At 37.3% G+C, this 15,172-nt stretch overlaps 1 protein-coding gene across 2 annotated transcripts; it reads left to right on the forward strand.

Annotated features, from left to right (window-relative positions):
• The first annotated feature begins 207 nt into the window (after window positions 1-207).
• Window positions 208-11,926, forward strand: LOC113800168 (uncharacterized). Of its 2 annotated transcripts, none has more exons than XM_070114494.1 (3): window positions 208-6,545; window positions 6,649-6,867; window positions 7,027-11,926. In XM_070114494.1, the coding sequence occupies exons 1-3, from the start codon at window positions 6,537-6,539 to the stop codon at window positions 7,039-7,041; spliced, it is 243 nt and encodes an 80-aa protein (XP_069970595.1). In that variant the 5' UTR covers window positions 208-6,536; the 3' UTR covers window positions 7,042-11,926. The 2 variants fall into 2 exon arrangements, with proteins under 2 accessions (XP_069970595.1, XP_069970594.1); XM_070114493.1 differs by having other exon boundaries at window positions 228-6,545; window positions 6,649-6,871.
• Window positions 11,927-15,172: the final 3,246 nt, after the last annotated feature.

Here is a 15,172-nt window from a genome sequence, read left to right on the forward strand (position 1 = left end):
TTGTTCACCGGTGAGCCCACCAGGAGCTGGAGCTGACTGGAGATCTATTTTCAAGTAAATCACATTGAAAGGGATAAGCGGAAACACAGGTAGAAATTGATAGTTTATTGGTGGATGAATTAAAGACTAAAAACATACAAAAATAGCACAATAAAACACTTGTAAGCCAGCTCCAAGGGTCAAAGTGGACAACCGAACAGGTGGGTCACTCCATGCAGCTTCAAGCACTCTTCAAAATCTGGAGTTGTTGGAGATGGAAGTCTGCAGTGAAATTGTCCCCAACCTACATCAGGCCCCTAGTCACTGCACGCTCAAGGGTCTAACGGTTATCAGGTTGGAAGGGGCTGGAGCATAGACCACCACTTCTTTTCTGAATTGGCCCATTGTTGTCCAGATCTCGAGGTGCTCAGCATCGTTAAGTGTTCAATGAGAGCGGATGGGCACCTTATTTGGCCACCCCATCGGCCTTCGTCGGCTTTCCCGCGCCTAAAAGAGTTGATACTGACACCCGAGAAGCCCTGTTGATTGTGGCAGGTTGGAAGACAGCTCTCGCATTACCTGTTGAAAGGAACTAACGAGGAAGACATCTCTACCGTCACTTATTTCACTTTGACCCTGCATACGATGATGCCTCGGATAGACCTGGGGCAACTTTTCTTACGGGCTTGATCAAGCCCCTTAAACATCTGACCGTCCTCCAACTAGTGTCACCGCATGCAGAGAGTAGTCTCGTAGAGGACTTACTCTCTCACTGCTGATTTGTTGGGACTGGAGCCTACAAGAGCTGGTCAGTGACACGTGGCACGTTTTTCAGAGTACCCGAAACAAACAAACACACACACACACACCTTATAGCGTCGACGTCTGGTCGCGTGTGTTCGATGCGCAAATATAAGTGTACATTTAAACTAGAAAGTATTTTTGGCCTTTTTTTTCAACGTTTTCGATTGATTGTCATCAAATATATTTACTGATCATGTTATCACAGTAGATGATCCATTAATTTACCATTTTCATTTATCTAATTAAATTTCCATTATCCTTTTCTCTGCTCAATAATTCATGTATTCATGTATCTGCTCATACTCGATATATAGGTTAATATGTCCATGTAGACGCACATCTTATTTTACCATAAATAGAATTTACTAGCCGTGCAGGTAATTATCTTTATATTACAGAAAAGGCTGACTGGCTGTACTGTATCATAGGATTATCATACTTAATTACTGATTAACAATTTATTAATTAATCATATTACATAACATATCACTCGTGTCACAGGAAAATATTCTGTGGGTGTTCTTTCGTGCATGTACCAACACCACCACAAAATACGGAGAAAAATACTTATGATTACGTTTAGGAATTCCAGGTGTGGGGGGAGGAGGTCAACGGGAGCGTATGTCCAACAAGTCGTGAGCGTGAAAACTGATAAAAAATATATATATGGAGAGAAACATAAAACTGCGAGAAAATAAGTCACCCCTAAATATAAAAAGAAAATGAATTGCACTTTTTAATAGAGAATGGAAGTTGGTAATTTCAGGAGGTATTCGTATATATCCATGTAAGTAGTTTTTTCCTGTATATATAAATTCAGAGCCAGCTGGACCTCAGGGTACACTACAATTCCTCCATGGGGCTGGAATCGCCAAGCTAGGCAGAACGATTCAAGCAATCAGTGTCACAAATCACAGAGAATAGCCTAATTCAGGTTTGTGAGCGTTGTGCCATTACATAGTTCTGTTATAGAAATCAACAGATAAGCATACATTCACATATTTTGAGCTGGGTGAAACAAGCATGAAAGAACTGCCAAAACTTTAACTTGTGCCACCTGAGCGATTTACAAATTAATTTTTCTATGTTAAAAGAACAAATTGAATGAACAAGACTAAAATGAGGTAAGAGTTTAAAATGAAGTGAGCAAGATAAGACACACGCAGAGAAACAAGATATAAAGTACTCATATAAAAGAAATATAAATGCTCGTATAATATCAATTTAAGAACTTCGGAATATACTCACTTTCACGACCATGAATAGACTTTCATAAACAATTACGCATGCACACGCACCTCTCGCACAGCAGGAGTAATACAAATGTATATCAAGTTCATCACCATCACCGTTCCCATTCTCACTGTCTGTAAGTGTTTCACTCGATCGCTCTAAGTTCACAAGTGGATATGGTAACTGGTCACCCTCCTCTACAAAGTCTATCTCTGATGCGGGAACAAACGGCCTAAGCTGATTTGCATGGGCACGCATAACACTATGAGGTTGCTGCAGCTCCGATACGTCATAGATAACAGGACCAATCTTCTTCACGACCCGAAAAGGCCGTATTGGCTTCGCGAGTTTCTAGGGTCGTCTGTATTGCTTATACAGCTACCATTAGAGGTTGATGAGCCATGTATAATGCCTGGTGTGGAACGTAAATCTGTTTAACCACTTGATCTGGAAAAGGACGAAGGTGGTTTAATTCTCCATCGTGTAATTCGAAGCTAATCAGAGCCATTCTAGGTCGTGCCCCATGTGAGTGATTTTCAAGGGCGCGAGAGTTCAATGCTCACACTTACAACTGGCTGGACATACGCTCCGTTGACCCCCCCCCCCCTCAACCCCGAATTCGTAAAAAACGTAATCATATGATCGGTATTTTTCTCCGTATTGCTACAGAAGGACGTAGCCAATGCATACTATTTATGACGCAATGCATACTGTTTGACATTTGATAATGAAAGGTGAAGAGAGCTCTTGCAATAGAGAAGAGACGACACAATAGTGATATATCAACACAAATATTGATAAGGTGGAATAGTGAACATGTATGTATAGTAAGATATCTTGACGGCAAATAGAATTACATGCATATTTTAAAACAAGAATGAGAGATAATATAAATCTTAAAAGTAGTGTGACACTTCCATCCAGGACTATAATCTAGGGTATTTCTTATTATCATATGTATTCAAAACCCAGATGGGGTAGTGCAACCAAATTATTCTTCAACATTGATTAGAAAATGAAGTAGTTCATGAGGTCAATGAGAGAATAATTAAAGAACAAGTTGATCATTCATCAAAGAATATATACTTAACAAAACAGGAAATTAGGATAGCATCCACCACCAATAAAGTAGAAAAAAATATAATTAAATGTGAAGGATTGTAATATCACCCTGTTAAGGTGAATATTATGTGAAAACACTGAGACATTCTTTCATTGTAAATAGAACATATGCAGAAATTATATCAGAATATGACTCAAATATTCGTAGTTCCTAGCTTACCGACGTCAACACTGAACCACAACAACCTGTTGCAAGGATTTCCATTTATATCATTTATATTTACTAAAACAGTTTGACCAACCTTTAATTATATATGTAAACCATCTTAAGTATCTGAGCAATCTTACTGGAACTTACTTAAAAGCAAACAAGGCTCCATGACCTGAATTTCCGGCTTTTAAACCAAAGGGAATTGCACACAACCGCCTTCCTCCCACGATGCCGGGCAACTACAAAGCCCTTTTCCACAGATCCACGAAAGTTGATTTCTTTTCAATGACTAAAATCTGAACATCAACTCTCTTTACTAATTTCAATCATATATATTTTAATATAACATTCGACAAAAATAGGCATCAAATTATTACTAAAAACGTGGTAATTATTAGTGTTTACTTGGAGCGAAGGAAAGTAAATGAAGAAAATGAATTAAAGGACAGACTTAAATAAAAAATAAACAAAATGGACAAAGGTATATCCATGACAGTAGATTTACAACATCGTATAAGTTTCAATCCCCATACTGTAAACAATAGCAATGGCAGCAATAGAAAATATACATCACTAATAGGTAAAACTGTTAAAAATGTACAAGTTGTTATTTAGAATATTAGAACTGGTAGCTTTTGTACATTTTATGGCATTTTTATATTTTTAATAATCTTCCAGCCGTATCAGACAGGCCCATAAGTTACAAATAGATTCAATATTTTTATTATAGTATTTTAAGAACTAATGGGGGATGGCGATGACTTCTAGCTGTTTGTTGTAAACATAAACAGCTATCAAATGTGAACTCAGGAAAGAAGAGGTTAGATATCGCGAGAGAACGAGGGGGGTCAGTGCTTGAAATAAGTGAGGAGAAAGGTTCAAATACGCAGGATAAAGAGAAAGGGACCAAATACAAAATGCAAGAAAGGAAGGGGTTAGAGAGGAAAGAGACAACCGTGACAGCAAGAGAGGAGGAGGAATCATTAAATGAGAAAACAGTTGAAGAGGGGGTCAAATGTGAACGCAGGGTTAAATGGGAAATCGGCAATGGGGAATGTAAGAATACAGAAAAAGTCAGAAATGAAGGGAATCAAATGAAATTTCGCTGGAGAAGACAAATGTGGATACAAGGAAGAGAAAGGGATCATATTTGAACACAGGAGCTTTGCACTTGAACTTAATTAATTATGAAAGGGCCGAACTCTTCATGAAAGGCAGGAGCAGACGAGGAAGTGGTCAAAGACGTTTATGGGAGAGGAGGTAGGGAACAAATACAGGAGAAGAAAATGTCAAATTTGAGTGCAAGAACGGAAGAAGGTTAAAAATGAATAGGAGAGGAGGTGGTAGTGAGGAAGGGGTTAAACATGAATGCAGGAGAAAGGGAAGAGGTCAAATATGTATGCAGGAGAGGGGGAATGAATCAAATAAAATGCAGAAGATGAAGGGAAAAAGTAGAAAAGACCGAGGAAGTGAGAATCTAATGCAAAAATGGAGGAAGTGTCAAGACCGAGGTAAAGTGAAAAAGGGCACATGAGGTAGATAAGGAAGGAACTAAAGGTCCAATGATAAACAGAAAGGTGGGTTAGTACAGGAACTAAAGCACATGTCATGATGTGGCTCATGGGGAAGAGTCAGGCCAGGGTATAGTGAACAAGACTATCACAGGTGTTTCCAAGCTCGTTAGTCTGCTTTCCAAGAAGACAATAGTATCTGGCAACGGTGGAAGCTCTCTCGGGCAGCGCAGTCGAGTGGCTGAGCAAGCCGAAAGATCAGTTTAAAAGGGATTTATGCAGAGGCTGTTTCCATCTGCACAAAGGCTGTAGAATGCAATTCATATATCACTATCGGGCTAAGACAATTTACTGAGATACAAGAGTGTTTCTTTCTTTAATATTTTGTTGTTTAATTGAATCTATTAGGCTGTCATTGATAGCGCAACACAAAGTTAAAGAATAGTATTAAAATGACCACGTAATTTTCTGTACATTTCTCTAGTAAGAGTGACAAGAAAGGGTAAATCACAGTCCAAAACACCGGGCAATCGTGGTTTCGTTTTCCTTCAATAAGAGACCAACTCCTTATGATGGTTATTTCTAAAAAATGGAAACACGAGAAGAGAAGGTGCCCTAAATGACCATTTTCCACATAAACCATCTATCACCTAAATATAACTATCCTCTGTGGCATTATTAATTCTTCTTTATAACAAATTAGAATTCAATTCAAAACTTTACGCCATAGTGAATTTGTCTGATTGCCACCATACAGCGTTTTGGCTTGAGATCAGCTGTCTCTAGTGGATTTTAGGCGTCTTGATAATGGCCTGATTGTACACAGCATATTCACTATAATTACTATAAAGAAAATTGTCCTGCCTTGGGTAATTTATCCAGTTCATAAGCACACACATAGATATCTTCATTTAATAAAGAAAAGAGAGAAAAATACGATAATAGAAAATGTTCAATATGCCAAGGGATCTGTTTTTTTTTTCTTCAGAAAGATATATATAAGGTTGGCCAGTAACATTTTAACAATTTGGTGCCCCTTCTAACCTTTAAAATCACATTCATGTTCAATGTATATCAGCACTTGTCCAGTATTACCACCATCATATGTGATTTATAGCGGAAAATCCTTTTTGTGTATGGAAGAAAAGAAAAAAAGGGAAAGAAAGAAAAAAAGAAAAAAAAAAAGAATATGAAAAAAGAAAGAAAGAAAAAAGAATCCGAAAAAAAGGAAAAAACGAATAAAAGAATACAATAAAAGAAAAAGGAGAAAAAAAAGAAAAAAAGATAACGAAGAAAAAATGAAAAGAATACGAAAAAAGAAGAAAAAGAAAAAGAAAAAAAGGCATAATTAAAACAAAAAACAGAACCTTGGAACCACGACTTGAAGCCAATGGATCCCAGCATGACCAAGAAGACATAAGAAATTACATGGACTCGCTTGCAAGGACTAAGAAGTGATCATCTGTCATCACCAACTTTCATCTCAAGTGGATGCCCTTCCTAATCTCGGACCGTGGCCTGGTTTCGACCTCATAGGCTTAGCGACCTCTGACCCCCAGCTGTGTGCGTTATCGCTGCACCACGGCGTCAAAAAAAAGAAAAAAAAAAAAAAAAAAAAAAAAAAAAAAAAAAAAAAAAAGAGAGAGAGAGAGAGAGAGAGAAAAAAAGAAAGAGAGAGAAAGCGATAAATAAACCTACAAGGCCGAAGACGCTTTCCATACGAGCTGTGAAATGAGATGAAACAGGTAAGTACTTAGAAACATGAAAATCTAAAAATCGTGGCAGATAATGAGACATATTTAGCGTAAGTTATGGTCTTAATTTTGAGTGTTTTGTTCACCTGTTCAGATTGCGTTCCTGCTCTCTGACCGACTATCAGTGAAGGACTTATATGTCGTCTTAAGCATTATGTGCCAGGAAGAGGTGAATAGGCGAAATCTGCGTGATAAAGGGATATGGCAGAGTCGCCCAAGAAAGAAAAATAACATCAAAGGACCGATATACCTTAGGATATGGTGCAAAGAGACAGCAATGTCCTCCAAAACTGTTCTCTGTGAATTAATTAAGGCAGGTAAAGTATTGCAAAGTTTTTTTTACAGGATTGAATTGAAACTTAGTACAGGTTATAATGGGACATCGAGTATTGTGTAAACCAACATATGCCACTCCATAAATTATATGCATATAAATGTTTTGAAACTGACAGAAGCTCTTTTCTATCTGCAGGCACCACTGCCATAATTAAGCCACAATATCACATAATCTGGAAAGGTGTGATGGATATGGTTCCACGGCGTCTACGAAACAATATATTGAGGTTATGCCAAACTTTTCTTGCCTAATCACACAAAAGGATCTAATCTTTGTTAATATACTTATTCAGATAGCCATTATTGTTAACTTGTGGTATACTGGTTACGGAAAACTACTTTCGCCAAAAGATCAACATGGAAAATGTTGCTGGCCAATCCTTATCAGAAAAAAAAGAAAAAAAAAGAAAAGAAAAGAAAAAGATAAAAAAAAGGAAGGAAGAAAGAAAGAAAGAAAAAAAGGTCGCAAAGGTGCACCATGAACATTTTATCTATATTATGCTCCATAGTACTGACACCAATTTGCAATGTTATTTTGAAGAAACTGGATAAACTACCCAAAATGTGCAAAAAATAGAATTGAGGGTAATATTTCTGATGGCGTAAAACATATCTTTAGGAATAGGTAATCTTTGGTGCTGTACATTAATAAGGATTGCTGATTTTACTTCATAGATTCGATGGTGATAAACTTGATTCATTGCAAACTACCAATGAAAGTATGTATTGAATAAAATTAACAGAATGGAAAATGGCTTGGGCAAAAGCACTATCGTCCCAGTAACATTTTTACATAAGGAGAAAGATGTACGGAAACCACCATTGTCCACTACAACTACAACCTAAACCATTCTGGGACTTAGGTTTACTCTTTCTGTTGCTATTCCAGTGTCTTGGACAAGTTTCCTTTGTGGGTCTCCATAGTATGTCTGCACATTATTTATACTTCAATAGATGTGATTTTAGCTGACTTACATATTTTATGGTTTCTTTAAGACATTCTTTATTCCCTCTGTTCTCGCCCCTTTGATCTAGGTTTATGGGTCGCCTTTAATTTCTTTGAGCTTGTCATTTCCTGTTAATGATAATTTCCTGTTAATAATAATAATAAAAATAAAGATAATGCACAAGCACCGATGCAGGTTGAGAGCAGACTGAGTTCCGCCAATGAAGATACTACTGCTCTTCGTAATTTCTGATATGGTACGGTTTCACCTTAGGCTATTTAAGCTTCAGTTCCTTTTCAGGTCATAAGTCGTCTGCTATGCTGTCAGGGTTTCAGTGTGTAGTTACATAGGTTTTCGTAATTACGATGTAGAATAATAGCCTTTGTCAGTTTGGAACAGCATGCTTACATTTGAAAAAGGCTGCAGCATTATTTTCAACAGTTGCAAGAGTATGATCAATATTTGTATTTCCATCACAATATTTTGTTAGCAGATGCAAGAGCATAATTAATATTTGTATTTCTATCATACAATCGGCTAGTTAAAATCCTCAGTGTTATTTATCTCTTGATACTATACTTCATTCGCTAGGAGCAATGATGCAACGTTGTTGCACTTACCATAATTTAGTGACATGCATCTAGAGCCTCTTCACCACCATCTTCTTTCCGGTTCTTACTTCCTCCATATTAAGTGCAACAATTTATTAGCATAATTGCAATAAAAAGAAAAGAAAAAAAAATCACCTAGAATGGAGATGTGTGATAGATACACCATATCTTTTCCGAATGAAATATGTTCCATTGACTTCGGGATAAAGGAATATTTTCAATTTAGCCTCTTAATTGTTATATTACTTTGGTTATGAAATCGCATTTCTCTGGTACTGACTTTTTGGTCCGCTTCCTCCAATCATTGCTCTGGTAGTGATATTTGAAAGTATTTGGTTTTATTACTGATTAGGGAGTGGGGGTAGAGGGAATAGGGGGGGGGGGAGGCGAAAGCTGGTAGAAGAAAGTGAAATCGTTCAAAAAGGCGTTGGGTCAGTGTGAAGAAGAGAGGGAGGGTGGGAGAATTGTAGTTTATGTGTAGCCAAGCTATATTTATTAATAATATATATTGCCTATGGTTATCAATGCTGCGTTTACTATTAAATATGTAATATACCTTTCTTACATTTATTCAGTATCTGTGCCAACTTATTCTCTGGGAATGATAGCCTTGTCTTATACGTCTTTAAATACCATTGTCTGAGGGTTGAAATCTTATACAATTTGGCTGGTAAGTCAGGATGGAGTCACAGGGCCACATGTCCGCCTATAGTTTGGATATTCAAAGTTGAAAGATGGAATAATACACTACCACATTGATATAATAAATAAATAATCTGTCTGATCGGGACTCGAAAACCCTCTTCATTGCAGGCAGGTAACTACAAGACAGACGTTCTACTAAATGAGTTACACGACCCACTAGAAGGAGTGTGTAACTAGGAGGTATCTAACTTTCAGAGACATTACCCATTTCCTCATATGTGATAGGATAGCTGTACTGCCTCCAGTAAAACACTAGCAGTCAGTTAAACCTTTATGGTCATGTTCACAAGCTGGTAGGTATGAGCAGTGTATCCAACTTGCAAGATGACAATATACACATACACGTGAGCGTGCACGTGATTGTGAGGTGAAAAGTGTAAGAAAATAAATCTTCAGTTTTGGAAATAATAAGTTGTACACAAATAAAGTAAATGAATCATTCAAATATAAAATATTATTAATACAATATGAGATAGAAATATTAAGAATAAATCAATAAAAAATTATAAAAATACTGCACGACTAGCATATCTGTAAACATTAAACAAACAAATGACTTCTTATTCCTTATAGTATTTTATGACATTTCCTGAGTTAATTAAGGCACTTTATAAAAGATCAATAACTAAAGACTAGATACTTTCATTAAATGAAAAGGAAACAAAACATTATTCTTTGGTAAATAACTGAAATAAAGCTTGGTAAAAATGTGAGTACAATAGGAATGGCACTTATATCACATAATTTCAAGTTACATATCACGTAAAAGACACAACTTTTTTATTAACATATGCTCTAACATCTGAAAAATACATTATTAACAGTATAAATAGTTGACACAGTGTGGGTAGCCCAAATCTTCATAAAACAAGAATAATTTAAAAGTAAGCAGCACAAGGCGTCTCACGTGGCTCTCTAGCGGGGCTCCGCGGATTCACAACAATGCGTTTTTGTAGGGCGTTCGTACAACTCTAACGTCACTGTAGCCAACGTTACAAACTAAATGAAATTAAATAATTATTCTCTTGTTAATACATTAAATCAAATAAAATCTTGATCTTAATTCTATATATATAATATCAGACAAGGAATCCTTGATTCCTTTACAATAGCGAAGTTTTACACACACACCCAGTGGGCACTCGGTAGTTCAAATCTGAAATCGGAATTGTAATTTACGAAAGATGGAATAATACACTACTGCATTGATACGATTAAATACCTTTAAGTGGGTCGTGTACTTCATTTGTTAGAGTGCCTGCAATGACGATGGTTCGAGTTTCGACTGGAGAGGTTATTGTTGTAATATCAGGGTGTTATGTCGTATGTATTAAAAAAGAAGAAAAGATATACTCAAATCAGATCTATTGTAATCTTTATAATCTATACATGTGTCACGGTTCGTTTAAGGAATCAGAGCGGTCAGGTCAATGGAAACATACCAGAAGAAAAATGCAACAAATTTTACTTACAAATGCACTATATTCCACGTTCCACGTTCTGCAAAGATGAACACATCGACATATTAAACAATGGGTTTCTTATAGAACGTGGCAAAAGTCGATGCTCATGTACAACCAACACATTTCATAACCTTATTATCAGGGTCTATGCTGTGGTAAACTTGTTGAGGTATGCCTCTAGGCATTTCTAGACATTTATTCCTGATTTTTAAAGAATTTCCAAAGTCCATCGAGATAACATAGGTCGACTGACCAACGTGTTTTATTAGATATAAACAATTCATATTTCTTAAAAACAATACGAGTCAAGTGATTTCCTAATCTTGAAGTTTTGAGCAACTCTGTATTATAAAAATTAACCTTATCATTTTTATAAAAGACACTGTCCAAGTTAAATTGGTGAATAGTTTGGCCTCTTTGTCCAATAAATCTAAAGGTGGGAAATTGGGATTAATTAATTGTTCGAGTTAAATTGGTGAATAGTTTGGCCTCTTTGTCAATAAATCTAAGGATGGAAAATTGGGATTAATTAATTTTGACAGACAAAAACAAAAGTCCATTCTCTGTGGATATGGGAATACTGTTTTCTGGTTCCTAATCTCCTACAACTGGACATGAACTCGGCAATATATTTAGGAATGCCAACGTTTTGATAACTTTGCCTGAAATAGGCCATACTACTAGTTAACGTTTTCCGCATTGGATGTAAATGATCTTTGTCCCTCGGGTGACATACTGCATTGTGTGGCAGTTTCCTGGATTGTCCTATTAGCATTAAAAAAAAGTTTTTTGAAGAACGGTCGCGAGGGCTACATTGGCGCAATTGGAAGAGCATCTGCCTCATCCTATTGAACTTTCTGTTGGACTCTGCCAATCGAAAGCAAAAGCATTGCAAACAAATGCTTGTCTGCAAGGTTTATATGCCACAAGCTTCGGTAAGAGATGGTTTATTTCTGAACTGATTGTCCTTTACCTTCGTATTTAATCCTGGATAATCTATCTGCAATGTTATGCTTACCAGGAATGTGGCATGTCGAAATCAAAATATATCTAAGTGCAAAAGCAAATATCTTCTCTTAAATATCTAAAGATTAAGATTGTTTGAATTACACTTATTTATCCAGATAACAGTCACCCGATTATCACATCTAACTTTCAGTTCTAGTAGACTGATATACAAATCATCTTAATGCTAAAGTTCTTTAATCATATGGATATTTCTGACTTTCAAGTCTACATTATCTATCCACCATTGTTTCCGATAATCCCTTTTATTCAATATCATCACTTCTTCAAAATCCTGATTTGCTTTACCCAGACATCTGTTCTTAATATATATATATATATATATATATATATATATATATATATATATATATATATATATATATATATATATAGTTTCTTGTATCCAATTGCTGCAAATGGAACTCTATGAAAGCTTGCACCCATATTCGCAATGATCAGCTATTTTCGTAATTGAAATTTCATTGCTTCTCAAAATCCATAAAGCAAATTTCTTTATCTTTTCCTTCTTTTGACAAGTCTAGAACAAAATCCAGAAATTCTATTTTTTTTAACTCTGGACGCATCAATTTCGTAAAAATCCGAGGTCCTCCCGCATTGCCTTGATGTAGAACCCAAAATCAATTTTGTTTTCCTTTCTAAAGAAAACGGAACCAGTACTGTTCCTCTTCTGTAATCAGTAATAATAATCAAAAAGAAAAAAAATGCGTGTTTTAAATAAATTGAAACGGAAAAGCAGTCTTAAACATAAAATCCCTTAAATAATCCATTTTGAAATGAATGTATCGGCCATGTAAACGGAAATATTTAAAATTCAAGATTATTCAAACTGACCTATCTTTCTTATAATCAGGGAAAAGTAATAATACTTTGAATATGGATTAAAAATCTCATTTTTAATAACTGTTTTTCTAAAGATTGCTTCATCCAACAGCTCCGGTTCTAATCCTAGAAAATTTTATTGGAAGTGGGATATCACTTTGTACTTGCAAGGAATGCAAATCAGATATATAAACTTGACCACAGCTCCAAATTTCTTTCTTTCCATAATCTTCCGCCTTGAAAATCTTCCGCCTTGAAAATTAAATTTTTAAAATGTAAAATTGAATCTACCTTAATATCTATTTACTTTACATTTTCATTGGATTGTCTCTGGGAATATTCCTGTAAGGAAACCCCAATCGTCCTGCCCTCTGGTTGCGAAAGTAGAACGACTGATACAGCCTATAGACAGGCCGCTTCTGAAATCTATGTCTTCCTCGTTCTCTTGCTTTTCCTTTTCCGAATTGCCGCCCAGAGGCAAACTTTCTTTTGAGTGCCTTTACGTCCTTCACCATTTTTGTTATTTTGCACTCCAGCAAATTTTTTTCCCCCAAACTTTTCATCCTATACACAAAGACATATAAATACCTCATCTTTCGTATGACACACAAAACTTATTCGTCTGGAGATTCATTATGTCTTTTTGAAGATGGAGATGGTTCAGTCCGTTCACCGGATCTTTGGCCTAAATTATTATCTTCCTCCTGTATATTAGAACTCTTCTTGTTAAAGCTTCAATGACCTCTTTGATTTGAGACTAACTGCCGACAAGGGAGCCGGCGCTGTGTTCTTTTCAAATGAGGGATCGTCTACCACTCCTTCCGTCCAGGCCCTCATAAGGTCTTCTCCGTTGACAACACCAACAACACCTACCCCTGCAGCTGGCGGCGCCGAGATCATCTCCACAGATGATCTTTTCACACCTGCTGGACCACCCGCACCAATCGCTTCAAGAAGGGGGGGGGGCACCTTCCCCAAGGGGTGTCTCCTCATCAGGAGAACGATTTGAATTTATGACCGAGTTCAGCACTGGGTTCATCAAAAAGATGAAGAGAAGGGCCCAAAGTCTGTGGGTGCCATGTCAATTATCAAATCAATCAATGTTTTGTACCAAACAACTTAGAAAAACGTGTATTAAGGGCAAGCAAGTACTACAGCAGGTCGGTGGAAAACCTTTCCTCGAAGTGGCCAGATATTATCTGCAGCCTCAAAAAGTGAGTGGCGGGAGCAGATATCCAGGACGACCAGAAGGGCCATCTGTATGCAAGCAAAAACCTAAACGAAGGCAGAATCTCCACTTCCAAACTATTAAGATATGACAAAAGATATACATCTGATGAAGATGAAGAAGAACCGTCAAGAGTAATGAAGAAAAGGAATGAAAACACCGTTCATGACAGTCTCGGAAGGCTCACTAAGAAGAGGAGACGCTCGCCAACTGTCGTCCTTTATGATAACGAACCTTCATCGATATCGGACAACAGGAAAGAGCCGAAGGCAAAACGCCAATATACAGGCTTACCCAAATACAAGAACATCAGACTAGATTCTCATCACAAGCGGGAGTGCCCGATCCTATCTTGGACAATCGCGCAACAGTCATCCCGAAAAACACGCGGGAAATCTGCTATTAGGTTCCCCTTATCAAATGGCCCTACGTTCCGAGGACTAGGGTGGGACACCCCTATGAACCTAGAGGCCTTGGTCAGCCTAGACGCCAGAGCGGCTGCCTGGGAACAACCGCTCGGGAAATCTTTCTTTACAATTACATATTCAAGGTCTAAGTAACATCTGCGGGAGTGACAGTGAGGGGCGTGTTCGTAAGGCGAGATCTATGAAGGGCCAACCAACCAGAATCTTGAAGAAGAGCATTCGAACCTTAAGACGACGGCAGAATAGTGATTGCACGGACCCCATAACCATCAACGAGGTCAACGAGCCTCCCGCCCACATGATGAATGTCAACCAAAATCCTGTCGACATAGACAATATCATTCTGACATATGGGTATAAAAATTATAAGATCCCTGGCTTCTGTACCCACATTGGAGCAGTATACACGTCCGCGTCCGAAATGGAGTGTGGCAGACAAGATGGATGCATTGATGGGAGCGTCGAGGATTGTGCAGGTGAGTAAAACAACAGCGACTCGGACGACCATGACAACGATTCACATGTCCCTGCCGCCATCAACCCTACTAACAAGAGAAAAGATTGCTTAGACCAAAACACCACCACCAGTGATGGCTGAACAGTTACGAAGCTTTGCCAATGCTTCGACTGTAAATACCCCATCATGACCTGTTTCCCATACTTCTCTCGGATCAGTCACTTCCAGATCCAGTGCCTCTGCCACGTCGGTCTTGTAGAATATCCTGTATTAAGTTAGGCAAGAAAATCAGATCAGATCAAAGATGCGATGGAAGGATTAGGCATTATTATTATCGATTATGATTATTATATATTTTTTATGATTGGCTTTCGTTATAGGATTTTCATTTCTCTTTTCATTATTTTAAGCAGCTAATGACGGAGCCGATTCAGCTGTGCCTGGCCACCTCGCCGAGGTGTATTCGCTTGGAGCCACCTCACCTCTTAGCGCGTCAGGCAGCATTGTTTTTTATCATTTACTTGATTTACGACCAATTAACAGCACAAAAACCTGCCTCTATGCTTTTACTTTCTATATGAACGATTTCTTGATTTCT

This window comes from Penaeus vannamei, chromosome 36 (assembly GCF_042767895.1).
Source record: "Penaeus vannamei isolate JL-2024 chromosome 36, ASM4276789v1, whole genome shotgun sequence".
In the NCBI taxonomy this organism is placed as follows: domain Eukaryota; kingdom Metazoa; phylum Arthropoda; class Malacostraca; order Decapoda; family Penaeidae; genus Penaeus; species Penaeus vannamei.

Coding starts and splice junctions, on each gene's coding strand:
- LOC113800168 (XM_070114493.1), top strand. Junction 6,872..7,026: donor CTGTGAATTAATTAAGGCAG/GTAAAGTATTGC, acceptor TTCTATCTGCAG/GCACCACTGCCATAATTAAG.